Below are 19,624 nucleotides of genomic sequence, written 5' to 3' on the forward strand. Positions count from 1 at the left end.
GAATACAATTTAATACAAACTCCTTATTTACACCCTTAGAGCATTGGTATTTGACTGATCAAATAAGTGTCATCTTTAAAATTTGATAAATTTGTGTTTAAAATCATTGTATTGGATGCAACATATACTAAAATATTCAACTTTGAATTACAATACATTTAAGTTCATCTTTAAATTTAAAGACTAACTGTTCACACTCTATAACCATTATTTTATTTACTTAAATTATTGTTTTCCAATTTTGAACTACAATATATTTAAGTTGAGAAATAATAATTTAAGTATCAAATTAAATTATTAATTAACATATAGTTAGTATAATTATAAAATATAAAAAAAATAAATTAAAAATATTATATTATTATTTTGAATAATCCAATGGTTAATCTAATGTAATGTTATGGTTAAAGAAGTTTTAGATTTATAAAAAATATATATTTTTCATCAAATTTTAAAGATAAATTTTATAAAATCAATATTAATGCTCTTAGTACTCCGTGATAAAGTATCATTTGCTAACACACGTGCAACTTGATTATAACATAGCAGATCTGCCAAAGAGCAAAATTGCATCAGAGTACTCTAATTGGAATAGCTAAATTAAAGTACATTTTTGATGAATATAAGATGAATTTAACTTTTAACTATTCCATTTATATAAATCTCCACATTGGAATAGTCATTTTTTCATTATATGACAATAAAATAATATAAGATGAATTTAATTTTGACTATTCACATCAAATCTCCAAATTAAATTATCCACTTATTCATTATATAGTAATGAGTAATTAATAATTTTAAAAATTTTTTAATTTTTTTAATTATGAATTTATTTTATTTTATCATATTTTACTATTTATAATATTATATATTAATTTGTAATTGTATTCTAATTATATTTTTTTAATTGTCATTTAAAATGGAGAGAGAAATAATTAATATTAAAAGGAGAGAGAAAGAAATAATATAAAAATAATTTGATGAATGAATAGTGTGTTCCAAATTTAAAAATTAGTTTGAATATTACTGTAGCTATATTATATTTGGAATATAGCTAATTCAATGTGAGCAATTTATCTACCTAATAATTAAATTTTCATTAAATTTAACTTTTAACTAATCCAATGAAAATGCTCTCACACGTTAACTATTTAAAAGGAGATACATTAATAAATATAATTAAATATGAGAAAATTTGGAACGAAGATGAGCTTCATCTGGTTTTGCTATTAGCCTATTTGTACCAAACGATGTGGTTTAATAAATTATTAAATTTTATTATAATTAAAGGGTTCGCCCTTCTTTCGCCTAGTCGCTAGAAGACGCTATCATACGCCCAAAGCCGGCGTACGGCAAGAAGAAATGCAATGCGCTAGAGATGGCGTTCGTTTTTCCCGTACGTTTCCCTTAGCCAGATGGTTGTGTGCCCCTCGCCACTCTTCCACCAATCTCTTCGTTGGAGGTCCTTTTCTCTTACTTTCATTTCAACATTCGATTTCCTTTACATTTGCGTTTCCTACCATTTATCTTCCCACGCAAGTGCTTGAGTTCAGCCATTTTATCTAGCTTTTTTTTTTTTTGTTGCCCGGTTTTCTCGGTAACCAAACACAGGCTTTCTGCCCCTCTCAGTCGTAATCTTATTTAGGACGGGCAGTTTTTATCTTCAAAATCTTTTTTTGGTATTTTGTAATTTTTTTCTCTTTTTATTTTACAATTAGTCGGCAATCATGTTGAAGTATTGATTTGTACTCGACTTATTCTGTTAGAAAATAAAATTCAGTATCAAAATCTTATTTCTAGTTGCAAAACTGTTATAGGTGGAGTTCGTTATTAATTATTAGCTCCCAAATTGAATTCTAGCGGATTTCTTTTCTTCCTTCTCTCTTTGGCTAGCAAATTGGAATCAATTTTTGCTTCCAGAAGTATGCTTATTCTATATTTCGAAATAAGCAACATTCCTCATTAATTCTTTGTTCGTGCTGTATTTTTTTTTTTTGATAAGTAAGAGGTATCTTTGTTCGTGCTGTATGTACCGATTAAGTTTTCAAAATTCCTCACTCCATGGTCTAAATGTTGATTTTAGTGTTAATCTGATGCAAGTGACGCCCAAATGGGTCATTCAGTCTACATTGAAGATGGAATCTGTAATGGTAGGTTTTAAAGCTGTTGCTGGTGTCATAAGCTGATCTTAAATTTTTACTCAGCACACTAATCTTTTAATAATACTGAGCAATATTCTTTATATATTATTATCAGTAGGCACGTACCAGGAAATGCACCTTCAAAACATATTGGTTCTCTAAAATTTGCTTCGGATTTGTGGAGCCTTTGTTCTCTAGTCTCCTGAGAATTATCATTACTTATTGCCGCCGGTTTTGTTAGCATATTGTGTATTTGGACTTGTAGGGCTTTCCTATGACACCAATGAAGCCGTTCTAAAGGATGCTTTTGGACAACATGGTGAGATAATTGAAGGTAATATAGTTGGATCTTAAAGGTTGTATATTATCTTTTTAGGTCTAAACGAACTCAGACTTCCTGAAGGAAATTTAGCTGTCATATTTAGCAGCTAAAGTTATATGTGATCACGTGAGTGGGAGATCAAAAGGATATGGGTTTGTGCGGTTCACTTCTGAAACTGCAGCCACCACAGCTCTAAATGAAATGGATGGTCAGGTAAATCCTTCCCCCAAATCACGATATTATTCATTTTATTGTCTTACAATTAGCCAAAATTGAAAATAATGTAATTGGTGAAAGCTGTGTTTTATGATCCTCTTCAGTCATTAGATGGCAGAAATATTCGAGTGCACTATGCACACCGGGGATGAATGCATAAATTTCAGGTACTACTTTGTTATATTCTTCAGTTTATTTAGTTCACTTTTACCTATAAAAAAAAAGTTCACTTTCATCCATAAAGGAATTTGGTGTTAGGACTAAGTTGTGTGTGCTTGGGCACTCTACTTAATCAGTTCCTCCAATATTTCTTGCCACAGGCATTCACTTGATGAAGTTGTAAACAATGGTACCTGAAGAATAGGTCATCTTTTATGCCTTTGAATTGGAAAAATTGAGTCAAAGGTTACTGTTTCTTTCTAAATATCAATCAGCTCTCATTATTTGTTTTGCCACTTCTCACCATCTCATGTTTTTAAAGTTTCACTTCTCAACATCTCATCTAGGAGTCACACCTGTCAGAAAATGTGATTCACCTACTCAATGTTGTATTTCATTCTAATTGAAGTATGATTTTTTTTTTTGCCTAGCTCCAAGAGTCGGCCACACTTCTATGGCCATTTTTTTTAACGTTATTAGGGTGAGATCTTGGGAGTTAATGATGTATCATGTTCTTCACATATTTCCGCACCTGCCATGCATTATGTGTTCACCTTGGTGATAATGTTTGATGTAAGAGAATCTTATCATTGTTGTCGTCATTTTTGTTGGCTCTGGTCGTTGGAAAGGAGATAGGAGCGTATTATCGTAAATGTCATTTAGTTTGCCTTATGCGTGTATCTATATGTAGGTAAGCAGTTAGCATCCCGCCATCTCATGGTTGCATCTCCAAGGCTCGATCTGTGTCAACAGGAAATGATAAACCGGATGCTATTAAAGGTTGTGTTGATAGATTTTTCAATGTTGCATGCTGTTGAGTCCTCAGCATGTTACAAAGTCTTGACCAAGCTGTTTCCAAAAGGCAGTATACTTTCAGAAAAAAAGGATGATGATTTTCTTTCATTTCTTGAGGATTGTATAGTTGGGTCAAGTTCCCTGTTCCCCCTGTTTCCCGTCCCTTTTCTAATAATTCCTAAAGATTGCATCGGAAACAATTTTTGAAAGAGTATCCAACTCAAGGGATGAATTAAAAAAAAATTAGTAGAAAGAAAGGAAAGGGCAAAACAACTTTTTATCAGAAAGTTAGAAAGGGTTCGGACATCAAGCAGGAATGATTTGGAAGTTGCAGAATGATTTATTATAGTAGTTTTTTCCCCTCTAAAGTACAAATCCAAATTCTTTTTTAGGTGAGGGTTTGAGCGAAGCTCAAGGTTTCTTTGGGGCTTTAAGATTATAGAAGTACTGCATGCTTTTCCGAGGTTAAGCATTTTCCATTTCTACCATATTTATTGTAGAGTCACTTTTTGCTTATTTGAGCAGGGAGAGTGGAGGTGCAGGCAATTAGAGTGGTGTTAGGAGCAAGTGGGTCTATATGTAGTTAACTGATGTATTCCTTCTGAAATTAAGCGAGATTTTTGTTATGATCATTTATTTGTTAAGCATATGAATTTTATTGTTTTAATATAGTTGGAGGCTTATGGATGTGCTTATATGTTTAGATCCAGTTGTTTATGTTTATTTTCTTTTGAAATCCATTCTTGAAATTCGGATGAATTATTTGGGATCTTCCCTCCATTTCTAGATTGAGTTCTTGAAACTATTTCTGTTTACAAGCTAAGTAAGGCAAATACAAAAGATTTTATTTTATTTTTTATAAATACAAATATCTAAATAATAAATAAAAAAAAGCCTAAGTAGTTAGGTGTAAGTTATATGTTGATGAGTCGATGACTGATTGAGTTATTTTACAGTGAGTTATCAATTTAAGTATGATAATTTATTTGATAATTCATGAAGTTGTAGGGAAGGGAGGGAGATGAGAGAAATTTTTTATTTATAAAGAAATTTTACGAAAATAATCTTACAAACTAATGTGATTTATAATAAGTTAAAATTATTGTAAAGTAAATATGAAGTTTTAATACAATCCATTAAATCAAGTAGTATGACCGGTATTAATAAAATCTAAGATGACAGTTAAATTTAATTTTATATTTTTCTCGATCCATAACGGTTCAATAATGCTTGCTTGTGTTACCATTGCTCATGGTGGTGTCCTTCCTAACATCAACCCTGTTCTATTGCACAGGTTTTCCAAAGGGAAAATTCTATTTGGAAGTCGGTATGTAAAGTATAACATTCGTTTTATTTACATGACAAGATTTGATTTATTAGAAAAATTTAAAATTAAAATTTTTTACAAATAAAGTATTCTCATGTCATTAAAATGGAGGGTGTGCTTTGCATACTGACATTCAAATAGAAAACTCATTTCTCTTACAATTACCGAATGAAATCACTCATTTCTGTTATGTTGATGTTATTTTTTCCTCTTGCATTCGTTAATGATAATATTTTGCTTTAATAGCAAGGATGCTGTGTTTTTCTTTGTGTTATTTATTCTTTGGGCGGAGATAATACTCTTTATCTTAAATTTTATCATTTCTAATTACGCATTTTAAATGACTATCTGTTGTTAAATATCTGACATATGAGACTACTTCAAATGTACGACATGAATTGTGTGATTGAAGATGAAAAAATCTAGAATGAAAGAAAAATATTTCTTATTCTTCGAAGTGGTATTCGTATGTTATCTAGGCTGCAAGTTGAAGAAGTAAAGAACGTGTTTTTCCTTCGAAATGCAATCCTTTACCCACATGCTTGATTCCTTCTTTCATTTCTTTTTAGATAAATTCTCTCCCTTTCTATCTTTATTATTGTGTTTGGAATCGGAACTTTTGTTGTTATCTTGTAGATATATCTCTAAACAGTCAAATAATGTGTATAGACTCGTCGTCAAAATTTTGGAAGAGGAAACAATCGTTTGGGACTATATTTCTTGATGAAAAGTCAGCGATTTAACTAGTTCTGTATTGAGAAACTTTTGAAGGTGCGGCACATGGGATCAAAGTTTACTCTACAGGAGTGGGTCTGAAGGGTCTTGCCTTGGAGAGATTCTCTGAAATTAAAAAAAAAAAAAAAATAGGAAGAGGATTTGTTATGGTTTATAGTACTTAATTTAATGCTGACTTGTATGTGGCAAAAAATTGACAGCGAATTTCTAGTATTGTGCTGGGGGGCTTGGACAAGTTCAAAAGGAAGAGACCACTGAGAATGCAAGGGTTCTCGTGCTCCTAGAATCAACTCCATTGAGTAGGATGTTAAACTTCATCTAAAGTTTAAAGAGACCATTTTTTGCATGGCTCTAGAAAGAAAATTTTGGGTCGAGGATTTTATCATTTGTTTCTGTGGTCAAGTTGATGAGAGCAATGAAGGAAAACTTGTTGCTTATTTAAGAAGGGATGGTGAGGTGGAGGCAAATTGACTGGAGTTGGTGGATCTTGATCAAGTTCTTAATTGCTTTATTCTCCCATTAAATTAACAGAGATTTGTGTTTTAGCCACTCTTATTGTTTCTCTTTTTATCGTTGGCTTTCTCTTTAATCAAGTACGAAGTAAAGCTTTAAAAAATAAGCTCTTCTATAGACAACCGTTGGGGTTAACCCTTGTGGCATGGGCTGACATGTCATCTAATATTAAAAAAAAAGAAAAGAAAAGAAAACGGACAAAAGACAACATGAAAAAAAAAAGAAAGAAAGTAGCCCAGGCTGGTAGTGATTTTTTGTTCAATAATTTATCAAACACTTTGCATGCATTCTTAGCACCATCTCAGCAACTCTTATGCATTTACACTGGTTCTTCCTTGATGCAACCAAACCAACAAGAAGATTTTAACACTCCAAATACAATGAACTCTGTAGAACTCTAACCTCTACAACTATATGTGAAATCATAAAACTTAACTTGCTTCCAAGTGAAAATTTAGATTTAAGAAGAAGAAGAGATTGCGCCTGGCTCTAGAAGAAAAACTCTGCCATTTTGGATTTGGAAGAAAGAAGAGATTGCCCTCATCGTCGTTTTCGGGTCTGGAAGATCTTTAGGGCTTTGCAGAAAATCATAAAACTTAACCTGGTTCCATCGTTGTGAGGATGCTTGGGTTGCTGAGAATATGAAAATTCTGAATAAAAATACTTGTTGGGATACACTTTCAACTAAACCCTCAGAAGATTGGAGGTGGATCCGGTTTCTTCATTTATGGCTCTAGATGGTTCTTGGCTCTAGATGGTTTGGTAGTAGTGCGAGCTTGCACACCGAAAACCTTCATCTCCCAGGTTTGCGACAGCATTCTCGGGCTCCTCAACTCCAATCTTGTGCCCTCGGCCTCTGCCAGTGAGTCTAAGGTCTCCTATTTGAAGATGAAGGGGGATTACCATCGCTACTTGGCCGAGTTCAAGTCCGGGGATGAGAGGAAAGTCGCTGCTGAGGATAACCATGCTCACGTACAAGGCTGCTCTATCTTTGAGCTGTAATGAGCGACGTCGTTCAAATTTTTTGCCACGTCGGATGCAATGCCACGGGGTGCCCCAGGCCGGTTGTCTATAGACTTTTTGTTAAAAAATTAGAAAAAAAGAGAAAAAGATAAAGAAAAAAGAGGCATCAAGTAGAGCCAATCTTATAATGGAGGAACAATAACATGGCACAGAGGAACTTCTTTCCTACCTCCAATCAATTACATTTTTGCCCAGCTTTTTCTAGTGTTTACCACCTAATGCCCATATAATCTTCCCAGAATCCGATCTCCCTTTAAACAACACAGGATCATGCAAGAGTAAAAAACGTACCTCGCCCCAACTCAGTTTACCACCTATGACTACAAATGCACCATGCCTATATACCATCTGATTTGTGTTTTTGGGGAATCCGAACTATTCTATTGAGGCACATTCTTTTTTTAACCATTTGACACCGAATCTTCCTTTCGATCCCTACATGGAACACCAAAGTGAGCCTTATTATCAAGAGGCAGCATCTTCATCTCTCCTTGCCTTTGCAACTTCAACGAAAATCAGCCGCCCATCAACTATCTGTGCAGTTATGAACAACAAAAGTCAATAAATAAGAAGGCTGCTGATTTGAAAATATTAGCTATATAATCAACCACAAAACACAACAATGCTAATGCCATCATTGGATTGTTCGACAGCATATGTGGGAAAGAGGGTTGAACCTCCAACTCATTGCCATATAGAATGCTAAATACAAAGGAAAAGTGAAAACTATACTCCAAATTTCACACTTTTTTCCTTTTGGCTAGATAGGAAAACATCACAGGGGAAAAGCTGTTTCAGTTCAATATTATTCTCGTTAACAAATCAGGAAGGCTCTTTCTATCAAGCATATTCAAAGAGAAGTGCATGGGAAAAAAAAAAAATTCTCATAACAAATCAATTGATGATTTGGTGAGGAAGAAAATGATACCGCCCAAGAGTTAAAAGCATGAGAGCTAACATGTGTATTGTACAGAAGATTAAACGGTCTTTTTTTTTCCCCTTCTACTACATGATTAAATATGAGACAATCAAGGGCAAGACTATTTTTTTTTGGGGAAAGGGGGGGTTGGCGGCGGCATAGATCTGACAGGAAAAAAGGACATTACATTTACACCCCTACATGCGTCCTTGTGGAGAATTTAAGGAGAATTCTCTGCTATCGGCATCATGTTCCTGTATTAAACATGTTATGATTACAAATATCTATTTATGGAGCACTTTACAATTACATAATGCAAGAGTTTATGGTTTCTTCTTTAGCCTAGGAGCCAGCCCCCATGAACTCTTCTCTCTTGCCGATTTATTTTATTTAGGAAATGCCAGAACACTAATCTCCTTTCTGCAACTCACACGATTTACAAATTCTCAGGGTAATTCATGATGTTGATCTATCAAATACTGCAAGATTAGCCCCTATAGCTATGCCCCTGGCACTTGTAAATAGTATTCCTCTGCGGAAAGTGAGGGTTATTGATAAAATTGGGGCATAAGTTCTCTTCCTTAAAAGGAAAAAAAAAACCTATGCCCTTGGCACTGCCCCCTCAACCCAGGATAGTCCATCCCAGTTTCTCCCCTGGATGCATGATATTGCACTTGCAGCATCACTTTCGCCAAGGAAAATGACCTCTGCCTTCTGCTAATTAACTGCAAAGCTGGCTCACGGTTACCATGCCCTAGAGGTTTCATCAGAGATTTTGTAGATTATAACAAAGACAGAAACATAAGTAGCCCGGTAAATCAAGGGTTCGTTTCCCACTTTTCCACTGAGGCTGTTGCCCAATATCCAGTATTAGCAGAAGAATGGAAAACCGCTACCTTAAAACAGTAGGTTGCAGAAAATTAACCTTTCTCACTCAAGTTTCTCGGGCAACCTTCCTTGTGATTTTCCATTTAGCTACTGGCACCTATGCAGTATCTGATTTATTGGGCTTCCAATGTGAGAGCTTGATTTTTTCTTTCCCCTTCCGATGGTATAAATTCAACTCTTAACTTTTTGGATGATGGCATAAAACTTACATATGAAACGTGGGAAAATACTTCATATAGAGAAATCTCATTCCTAACAAGATAAATTGGAGGGCATCTTTTACCCTCTTATTAAAATGTACTGAAACTGGAATGGTATATACTTTCCTCGAAACATATCCCAGTTACTGCACTCTGCGGTAGGAGAAAATTACAGATACAACCGGATATGAACCTTTAACACTCCTCACAAAGATGAATAACCTCCAGTATCTAACTCATAATGAACAGCAGTGAGAGAAAAACCCCTCCATATAACTGAAATTCTTAGGTATTACACTAGAACAAAGTGCACAATCAATTAGTCCAGTCATTACATATATACTTCTATGAATGTAAAACTCGATTTCATGATGGCACCTTAACCATATGTTTCAACTTCTTAAGAATCTGACAATTGATCTTTTAAAGCTTCATCTTCCCTTAAAACGAACCATAAGAACACTACTTACCTGAGAAATTGCCCCAAAAAAGACCTACGATTAATCTTTTTTGTTTTTTATAGGCAGTCACCCAAGTGTTTTAAAAAGTCAATTTACTGATACCTGTTAATTTAAACAGAGAACTTGTCCCAAAAAAGTCGGACATGTTAGGGATAAGGTATATGCATGACAGTTCGAGTAAATTTATAGTGAATTCATCAATTTAAGCTAATTCAAGGAGTTTAGAGAGAGAGAGAGAGATAATACCTTGCCATTCATGGCCTTCAAAGCATTCTGAGCCTCAACCTCTGAATCGAATGTTACAAAACCAAACCCTTTGGGTCTTTGGGTTCTTGGGTCCTTAACTAGCCTCGCTAAAGAAACAAATTAAACATTCCCATAAGAAAAACCTGTCGATAAATTTCCACCCAAAAGCAATTAAGAAGAAACAAAATCAGACCAAAAGTCGATGATAAAGAAAGCATACCTTCTGTAACTTCCCCAAATGGCGAAAACAATGTCTTCAGTTTTTCATTTGTGGTGAAAAAGGATAATCCTAAGCAGAAAAAGGAAGAATAAAAAACCATGGCTCTGAATAAAACCCATTCAGGAGAGAGAGAGAGAGAGAGAGAGAGAGAGAGAGAGAGATACAGTACTGCTAACGAAGAGCTGCGACTTCAATCTCTTAGCCATCTCAGTGTTAAATGGGTATTCTTTCTGCAAGTGTTTATGATGAAGACAAGTACTTCGCATCTCAGTTTTAGTGCAAATCAATCTCAAGAATTAGGGGCGCCTTTATATTTATATTTATATATATATATATATATATATTGAATAAAAATTATATGGCTGTGATATTAAAGAAATGTTTGGATTTAAAATCTATTTTAATTTATTTTATTTCATTATTATAATTTTTTTAAATTTTTATAATAAATAATTTAAATTTTTCAAATTTTAAAATAATTTTTTTAAATTCTCATATTAAATATAATAAATAATTTAATTTTTATTCTACTATTCACAATCTATTTCATCCCATTTCAACTCATTTCTGAATATAATATTTTCATAATTTTTTACATAATTATATTTTAAAATTAGATTTTTTTGGATCGGTAAAATTAGACTATTTTTAAAAAAATAATGTTATATTTATAAATTTTTTTATTAAAATATCCGTGGTTTAAAACATAATTATATAGAAGATTGTGAAAAAATATGAGTAATTCCGCTTTACATCTCACACAACACACATCACACATTTTTTAATTTTTTTTTCTTATAATAAATATGTAGTATATGGATGATAAGTAGAACAATTCAATTAGTTTAACTGAATATACATGTTATTTTCCTAAAAAAGTAATAGAAAAAAATAAAAAAAATTTAAAATATGCATAGTATGTGATGTGAGATGATGAATAACATAACCCAAAAATTATATTCGTTATTTTCCAAAAAAAAAAAAGCTTAGTAGCCACATTAAATGCTTGAGCTGAGTTTAGAGCATTAGCATCGGATGGGATATCCCATCAGTCAAACTTTACCTATATCACACATTTTTTATTTTGCTTATTTCACTCAAAATCTAATCTCACGTCAGATTATCTATCTAAACTTTATATAATAATAAAATATTATTAATTTTATAATTTTTTTTATCAGATTTATTTTTATCATATCAAAAGGAACAAAATGTGGATTCCCATAACCAATCTGTGAAAAAGCCTACTTCTTGTGCCAGAAAATTTGAACTTCCACAATATCTCAGTTTCCAGGAAGAGGAAGACAACATGCAGCCTCGAGGAAGAAAATAAAATACAATATGAGACAAAATGAAAAGAAGACTGTAAACATTCATTGGAGAAAAATAAAGATGTTGGTCATTTATATAAGGAAAATGATAAATGTAGGTGAGTTGGTGCAGGAAGTTGCGCAAGCGTAAAATGATACGGTGTGTTTCATTGTAGATGTGGTAGGCGTGCACAACTTCCTGCGCCAACTCTCCTGCCCGTAGCAATACTGTTTATATAAAGCGCATATTGCACGAGGGTGCATCACACCCTAGTTCAACTACTTCATTCAGTGAGTAACCGAGCTAAGTGACCCGTTTGGATTTGAAAAATGTTTAATCTCATCTTATAATTATAATTTTTTTAAAATTTTTACATAAAATATAATAAACAATTTAATTTTTTCTAATTCTATAATAATAATAATATTAAAAAATAATATTCTAACAATATTTTTTTCTACTTTCATCTTTTATTTAAAACTATATCATCTCATTTCATCTCATCTCTTCTCTAAATTCAAACTAGCCCTAAACTCACTTGCAAGAAGCAAGATGCTCCCTTAGTTGCTCTTCAGATGCTCCTTGATTTGCTCTTCAGAGATGCTCCCTGATTTGCTCTTCATATGAATAATCATTCAGAACAAGAATTGCAATCCAGATTAAAGTAAATAATGAAAATGATGTAGAAAGCAGAGTAATTGGACTTTCTGCTTGTCTCCAAGCAGAATGGCACTGAATTTATGATTCTAAATTTCTACCCATATATACAATAAAAAAATTTTAAACATAAGCTCTACACTCCTGCATACTACTTAAAAATTTATGATTTTATCTTTTTACCTTTCATAAAATATGAGGATAAAAAAATAAAATTACATATTTTTAAGTGATGTGCAGAGTGTGAAGTTTCTGTGTAAGAAGACTCAATAAACTAGCATTGTCAAGATTAAAAATGAGAGGACAATCGAGCTAGGATGTTTACTCTATTCCCATCACAAAGTCTAGGGGTCTAGACCTAAAATTTACAATTGATCATCCAAAGTCAGGAGGAAGCTACATCATAGTTTCCTTAGAAATTGTCCAAAAAAAAATATATAGCTCAAGTTTTTCAAAGCACAAAATAAATACCAGTGGGATCTAATATCTGATATCACTAACATGCATATGCAATCATAAAAAATATAGTAATACATAAAAAATGTGTTAACTAAGGTATCAGAGACAAAATTGAGCTCCCAACAACCAAAGAGAACCTCTAGGAAAGCAATATTCAACAATGAACATCCAGATCAAGGGGCGGCTGCAGGCTTTCTTGCTAAAATTGGTGCTAATGTCTGAACAAGGGGTGGTAGCATGCTAAGGAACCAACAATGTAGAATCAAGCAGGGGAATTCATGCACCAACCACACAGCAAAATCAAAAAATCCAGAAACCACAAACCAAAATGAAACAACACATTGACCCATGCACCAACCACACACCAAAATCAAATAATCCAGAAACCAGGGTCATTGAAGTAATCGGAACCATACAACAAGAACACTTTATAGTCCTATACCTTACAAAATAAGCCATATATCAATGCCACTGGATTCAATTACATATTACACGATCAATTCACATGAATACTAGGCTTGCAACTTGAGCTTAAAATATTGGGTTTGTGCCCGACTCGACCCGAATAGCTCTATTTAAGGCACCAACCTGACCCGAACCAACCCTTCAAAAAAAAAGAAAGAAAAGGAAAATACTCCCCTCTTTCTTCTTCATCGGGAGATGGACCTTTACCCATTCTGATCAAAGCTTCAACTTCCAAATCTTATCTACAATTTCCATCATATAGATCGCTTCCTACCTCTTTTACATTTTCTTGGAAACCAAACAAGAAGTAAAAACCTGATCCAAAGTACTACATTTATTTGCTTTGCTCTCATCAATGACGGGTGTTATCAGCCCTCTGTTTATTGAAATATTAGAAGCGAATCTTCAAGTGGGTGAAGTTCCAATTGCGGGCAGGGTCAAAGTTCGCTTGGCCTGTGCTTCTCTAGAAATCGACAACAGCTTTTTCTTGAAGTAATCAGAACCATATAACAAGAACACTTTATAGTCCTATCCCTTACAAAATAAGCCATATATCAATGCCACTGGATTCAATTACATATTACACAATCAATTCACATGAATACTAGGCTTGCAACTCGAGCTTAAAATATTGGGTTTGTGTTCGACTCGACCCGAATATCTTTATTTAAGGCACCAACCTGACCCGAACCGACCCTTCAAAAAAAAAGAAAGAAAAAGAAAATACTCCCATCTTTCTTCTTCATCGGGAGATGGACCTTTACCCATTCTGATCAAAGCTTCAACTTCCAAATCTTATCTACAATTTCCATCATATAGATCGCTTCCTACCTCTTTTACATTTTCTTGGAAACCAAACAACAAGTAAAAACATGATCCAAAGCACTACATTTATTTGCTTTGCTCTCATCAATGACCGGTGTTATCAACCCTTTGTTTATTGAAATATCAGAAGCGAATCTTCAAGTGGGTGAAGTTCCAATTGCGGGCATGGTCAAAGTTCGCTTGGCCTGTGCTTCTCTAGAAATCGACAACAGCTTTTTCTTGCATGATAATCTTTTTTTTTTTTTTTTAAAAAAAACCAAACCTTTTTATAAGCAACAATTCGATTATGTCCTTTGGAAATCCACGACAATAGGCTATAATTCACGCACACAAACACCACAAGACACATCAACGACGATTCTCGCATTGAAAAAAGGGAATTGGAATACCGAAAAGGGAAAGAAGGGGGATTAAACAGGGAGATCAGCGACGTCATTTTGGGAGTCCTGGTGGTGGAGGGTGAGAGGGCAGTCCATTAAGACGTCAATTCATCATCGTCGGGGTCGGTGGTGGTGACATTGAGGCAAGAGAAGCACTCGAGGGAGGAGAAGGCAGAGACCACCGTGGAGCCCACCCAGCTTGCCACCTGGTCCAATGTCTCTCTTGATATGATGTTGTTGCTATTCTCCTCCATATTCTCTTTCTTTTTCCTCTTTTGGGTCCAACTCCAAACTACCCTGCACGATAATCTCATATGCCCTGCATGATAATTTTGATCAGAGACCACATGCCATGCCTAGAGAATCATGTCTTTCGCAGTGCAATGACGACCATGAACGACGAGTTGGCTAGGGTTTGAGGAGACTTGATTCAAAACTGAATTTGTGATCGGTTTCTTCAGTTTTGATTGATGTAATATGTAGCCAACCTGTTGTTCCACTTGACCTGATGAACACAACTTTTGTTGGGTGGGCCAATAGCGGGTCTTGCGGAATGCAGTAACTGGGATATGTTTCGAAGAGTCAAATCCTATGATACTACTCAAAGAGTCAAATCCCATGATACCCATTACGCTAAAACACATCTGACAGTAACAGATAAATTAACCAAAAAATGTAAGGGGTTCCATTTGTCATCACATGTAAGGGGTTCCATTTGTCATCACAGTGGTAACAAAAACCCTATTTCCTCTTTTCATCCATTTGAGTGGATGAAATTTGTCTAGTGGGTTTAAACACCTTCTGCCCTTGCCCTTGCATTGGAGGAAAACTCAGGTGAGTTCCTAGAATCGAACCTGAGCTAGAGGGACCAGTTTTCACAAACCATCCTTTCACTTATCGCTTAGAACTAGTCAAGTATTCTTCCTAAATTTTTGCTAGCCCAAAGGCTGCAATAAGATTTAGTGGGTTGAACATCCGTATTAGAAGACGAATTTCATCTTTCAGGCTACTAAGAAAGTAATTGAGTTTGTGAGCTTCAGGGTGATTTTAAAGCCTATTAGAAAGGGTCTCAAATTGCACTTTGTAATCAGACACAATAAGTAACCTGTTTGAGGCGAGTGAGGGCCTCCATAGGATCATCATAAGCTGATGGTCCAAAGTGAAATAACGAGATCCTAGTGAAGGTTTCCCAGTTATTGAATTGGCCTATTTCTGCTACATCTTGATACCAATTTAAGACATCACCCTCCATGTGGTATGAAGCCATTAACAACTTCTGAGCAGGTGGGGTTTGATAATATTCAAAATAATGGTTAGCTTTAAATACCCAAGCAGCTGGGTTTTTACCATTATGGTAAGGGAAGTCAAGCTTAATACCTCTGTGTATATCTCTGTGAAATTCATTGTTTTCTCTTTCATGGTGCAGGTTGTGGTCACAGTAGGCCACCTGGACAGCAGAGTTGGTCACTAAGGTTCGGACCATCTTAGTTAACTGGGTCAGATCTTCACGCATGGCTTGGATCCTTTCATCTTGAGCATCTTGCCTCTGCATAATTTCTTGGTGTTTGGAGCGTGTATTGTCGGCCATGAGGGTTGGTGGTTGTATGCTGTAAATGATGTATGGTGGGTTTTTATGGGTTGGTGTTTGGTTTGAGGTGGGATGGAAAATTTGCGGTTATTTTTTGGGTACAAGATCGGAGACTTGATACCATTTGTTATGGTCTTACATGTAAATGTAAATGTAAATGTAAAGGAAATCAGAGTAGATAGAAGAGAGTCATAATTTCATTCATTGTAATAGGGCATTTTCAAGGAACACCCAACCTCCATGAACAAATCAGCAAGTTCTTACAATTTTCCAGATGAAAAACATAGCACACACGTCCCTCCCTTTTCTGGATTCCTTCTTCAGAAAATAACTAACTCAGCCAATCAATGGCTTACAAGTGTAAAGCTAACAACTGTAAAGCATGGTATAAAATTAAATTGACAACATAAAAATAACAAACATCTCCTTTATTTTCTCATTATGGACGCCTCCTTAATGACTTGCAAAATGCAGCGTTTCCATCTTCATTCCTGGGCCTGGCCATTACTTGATCAATTCGGGCCCATTCTTCTCTTCATTAGATCTCAGCCCACGGGCCTCAGAACAACTCCATCATTTCGACATGCTCAAGAGCTAGGTTCTTGCACAAATAAATTAAAGAACACATCAAGAGAATCAAGAACACAAATTTCACCCAAAGAACACGAAACCAAAGAGAAAGAGGGAGAGAAAATGATACCTGTGAGCAGTGCCAGGGACAAGGAGCTACGTTGATATTTATAGATTGGACGGTGCTACGTTGCTCATGCGGTGGGTGATCTTAAATTGTCTAATTCAATATAATCCAATTTAAGGCCGCATTACTTAAATGAAAGATTAATGTGAAAACATATGATACTTCTAAATATGTATGTATAGAGACTTCTTTTGGGTTTTATGATACTTAAACCAATTAAAAAAATAGACATCAAAGCCAAGCATCCAAGTGCAATTATCCATTATCGATAAAAATCAAAACCAAAGACTAAAACAAAAGAAAAATGAAATTCATTCCCAAACAAGTCTGTGATTACAAGTCATTAGAACTTGGAGAAGGTTGGACCAGTTTGCTCCAGTATAAAATTTACTTTTGCACCAAAATAATATTATGAAATATTCTCAGTCACACTTACCATGCTCATTTAAATGGTTGATAAACGAAACCACTTAAATTGGATTATATTAAATGTGATTGAGGATAATAAAATTTAAAATGACGTATAGCGTCATGCTTTGTTCTCGAGATGATGATCAGGGTAATCTTCCCACTTATATGTTGATAGGTGCCCTCGTCATTGGGTCCTCTAGATGGTGTCCATTCCAAAACAGAAGATTGATCCTGCATGTTCACGAAACTCTTGGATCAGACCACAGGTATAACTATTCTTTTTTATTTTTTTCTAAGCAAGCAAATATATCATTCAGATAAGGAAAATGATATACACGAAGAGGAGGGTGGGGTTAAAAAAAAAAACTCCATTACAACAACTACAGTGCAAAAGTGGAAATTGGATCTTGGGACAAAAACTTGATCTCCACCCATACCCTACAAAGAGGGCATCATCTTAAATAATGATTTTTTACAGTTCGCATAGTTGTGCGAACTATGAAACTACTGCTGGAGACGGTAGAAGCTGAAAGTACATTGCAGTTTGTTGTCTCTAGATGTTTCCTGAAGAGAATCGTATTCCCTTCCTCAAGATCATCTGTTAGGAAAAGTGAAAACATGATAGTAGGAAGACTAGCATTGAATGGGCTGGATTCTGGAGGGCCATGTTTCTTCACATGCGCCTGTGATTGTGAGATGGGGTGGGACAGATCTGGAAGATCTTGAGTTGGAGAATCTATTGATGCGGTGCGTGTATCCAACAGGCGCATTATGGTGCTTGACGGCCACACGCAGAACAAGTCGCACGTGAGTGTCACGCGCCAAGATTTTCGTCGTGGTTCCACTTTGTCCCTGTAGATCGGTGGATGCGGAGTTGCATGGTGGGACGGGTGTTGTTAGTTGGTCGTCAGAGTGCGGTAGATTTGACCAAAATAGAGCGGGTGAAAAGGAGAGATAAAAAAATATTAGCATAAAAATATATACACATACTGGTACAGGAAAAGGAACGGAGAGGTCCTCTCTAGTGGAAACACTAAAAAAAGATGAATAAATTTTCTAGAGAGAAGGGAGAGTTTCTCTTTTTAGAGACGAAACAAAAAAGATAGATATAACACGTAGAACTATTCAATCCAATAGAAACAATGCGTTGTCATATTAATTATGCTTAATTAGAACTTACAAATTCATTCGAATTCTTCCTTCTCTGATTACAATGCTGCGTGCTTCTGCCTCTACTTGAACCTGATCAACATAAATAATCACAGCTTATTTAGTGTATTCAAAATATTATGAACTTGAAAGATTAATGTGAAAACATATCATGTTCTCGAAACTAAAATAAATAGAGATTTACATATTTTCGGCCCAAAAGTCTGTTGCATTTGGTACAAATGACATCCGCCACTGTTATATTCCTATGAACTCTCCGATAATGTATTGGATCGTCAATCAGTACGTTCACACTACATATCAAACATGCATTTCATAATCTTTAATTTCAAGATACAATATCATAAAAATAAGTATTTATAAATTAACGTGGTTTGATAGAATATTTCGGATCTATCTTATAATAAAAAAACTTAACATACTATACACAAATTAAACTACATTAGTTTTTAAACCGATTTTTTGCAATTCTCTAATTTGCACTAAACATTTTTCTTTTTCTTTTGTTCTAATCACAACATTTTGTGTATGGACTCTAAAGTTCATGTTTTGATAGTTAAAAACCATGAAAATTTTCTCATCTCATTTTGTAAAAAAAAGTTCTTCTTATCAACCACAATTCATGACCCTACACCCCCACACTCTATGAGAATTTCTCTTTTTCTCATCTTCTTTCGCAAAAGAGGAATTCCCATCAGTCACTATTCACTCTCACACCCCACACTTACATTTTTTTTTTTTTTTCATAAGATATTGAGGTGTTTTTCATAGGATGTTGAGTGTTTTTTTATAGGATGTGGGGTAGTAAATAATGACTGATGTATATAATTTTTCTTCACAAATATATAAACATAAAGATTCATTTAATTTACTCAAAATCTTAAAAATAGAAAAAATTCAAATTTTAAAAATCATATTCATAATAATAAATAATTGAAACAGTGCCCACTGATTTTTTTTTTAAAATCATATTCTTTTTTCCCTATATACTTGATTGGAAAGAAAGAGGGCAAAGTGAATGATAACATGCATGTGTTCTAAAAAACACGAAAAGTGATTTCAAAGTAAAGCCTGTGTGAAGATGAACAAATAACAAAGAGTAATTGTGGCAGTACTGGATGAAGTTTGAAGAATATCTTACGCTTTATCGAAGGTGCCGGTGGCGAAAGTCTGCAAAATGCATTTCCAACAATAAAAGTAACACAGAAACATTAATGTCATCTTCAATATATAATTAATGGCCAAAGTAACATAATATTTTGTGCAAATGATTAAAAAAGTTCATTTCTCATTTGATGTACTCAAATAGATCGATGATGAAAAGATATTTGTTAAAATATTTACAAATACTATTTTACTCTGATCTTAATATTCAATAGTTTAAGAAGAAACTCGTGTATTTTGTAGTTCTTTTTGGGTTTTTTTTTTTTTTTTTTTCCTTTTCCTTCTCTATATTGGCACTTATCATTTTTCATTGATGAGTACCAATTAAT

General features: G+C 34.3%; 2 protein-coding genes across 4 annotated transcripts; one reads left to right on the top strand and one right to left on the bottom strand.

The window, feature by feature from the left end:
* Positions 1-1,270: 1,270 nt before the first annotated feature.
* LOC108999661 (glycine-rich RNA-binding protein 2, mitochondrial-like) lies at positions 1,271-4,268 on the top strand. 3 transcript variants are annotated; one of them, XR_004798369.1, is made up of 6 exons: positions 1,311-1,465; positions 2,410-2,478; positions 2,573-2,679; positions 2,787-2,849; positions 3,003-3,087; positions 3,533-4,268. XR_004798369.1 is itself a non-coding variant. In XM_035685601.1 (6 exons), exons 2-5 carry the CDS (start codon positions 2,114-2,116, stop codon positions 2,832-2,834), a joined length of 264 nt encoding a protein of 87 aa, XP_035541494.1. In that variant the 5' UTR covers positions 1,355-1,465; positions 2,087-2,113; the 3' UTR covers positions 2,835-2,849; positions 3,003-4,268. The 3 variants fall into 3 exon arrangements, 2 of the variants coding, with proteins under 2 accessions (XP_035541493.1, XP_035541494.1); XM_035685601.1 differs by adding an exon at positions 2,087-2,153 and having other exon boundaries at positions 1,355-1,465; positions 3,003-4,268; XM_035685600.1 differs by having other exon boundaries at positions 1,271-1,465; positions 3,003-4,268.
* Positions 4,269-7,323: 3,055 nt separating this feature from the next.
* LOC108992964 (organelle RRM domain-containing protein 6, chloroplastic-like) lies at positions 7,324-10,455 on the bottom strand. The gene is made up of 4 exons (XM_018967691.2): positions 10,338-10,455; positions 10,169-10,237; positions 9,949-10,055; positions 7,324-7,768 (listed from the first exon to the last, which is right to left on the bottom strand). The coding sequence occupies exons 1-4, from the start codon at positions 10,432-10,434 to the stop codon at positions 7,700-7,702; spliced, it is 342 nt and encodes a 113-aa protein (XP_018823236.1). The 5' UTR covers positions 10,435-10,455; the 3' UTR covers positions 7,324-7,699.
* Between the last annotated feature and the right edge of the window lie 9,169 nt (positions 10,456-19,624).

This window comes from Juglans regia, chromosome 14, assembly GCF_001411555.2.
Source record: "Juglans regia cultivar Chandler chromosome 14, Walnut 2.0, whole genome shotgun sequence".
In the NCBI taxonomy this organism is placed as follows: domain Eukaryota; kingdom Viridiplantae; phylum Streptophyta; class Magnoliopsida; order Fagales; family Juglandaceae; genus Juglans; species Juglans regia.

Bases quoted from the DNA above. Each gene is read 5' to 3' on its own strand.
- LOC108999661 (XM_035685600.1), top strand. From the start codon at position 1,366: ATGCAATGCGCTAGAGATGGCGTTCGTTTTTCCCGTACGTTTCCCTTA. The intron at 2,479-2,572 runs GTAATATAGTTG...CATATTTAGCAG, and splicing joins ACATGGTGAGATAATTGAAG to CTAAAGTTATATGTGATCAC. The intron at 2,680-2,786 runs GTAAATCCTTCC...GATCCTCTTCAG, and splicing joins TAAATGAAATGGATGGTCAG to TCATTAGATGGCAGAAATAT.
- LOC108992964 (XM_018967691.2), bottom strand. From the start codon at position 10,434: ATGCGAAGTACTTGTCTTCATCATAAACACTTGCAGAAAGAATACCCA. The intron at 10,056-10,168 runs GTATGCTTTCTT...TTGTTTCTTTAG, and splicing joins ATTTGGGGAAGTTACAGAAG to CGAGGCTAGTTAAGGACCCA. The intron at 7,769-9,948 runs GTATTATCTCTC...ATAACTGCACAG, and splicing joins TGAAGGCCATGAATGGCAAG to ATAGTTGATGGGCGGCTGAT.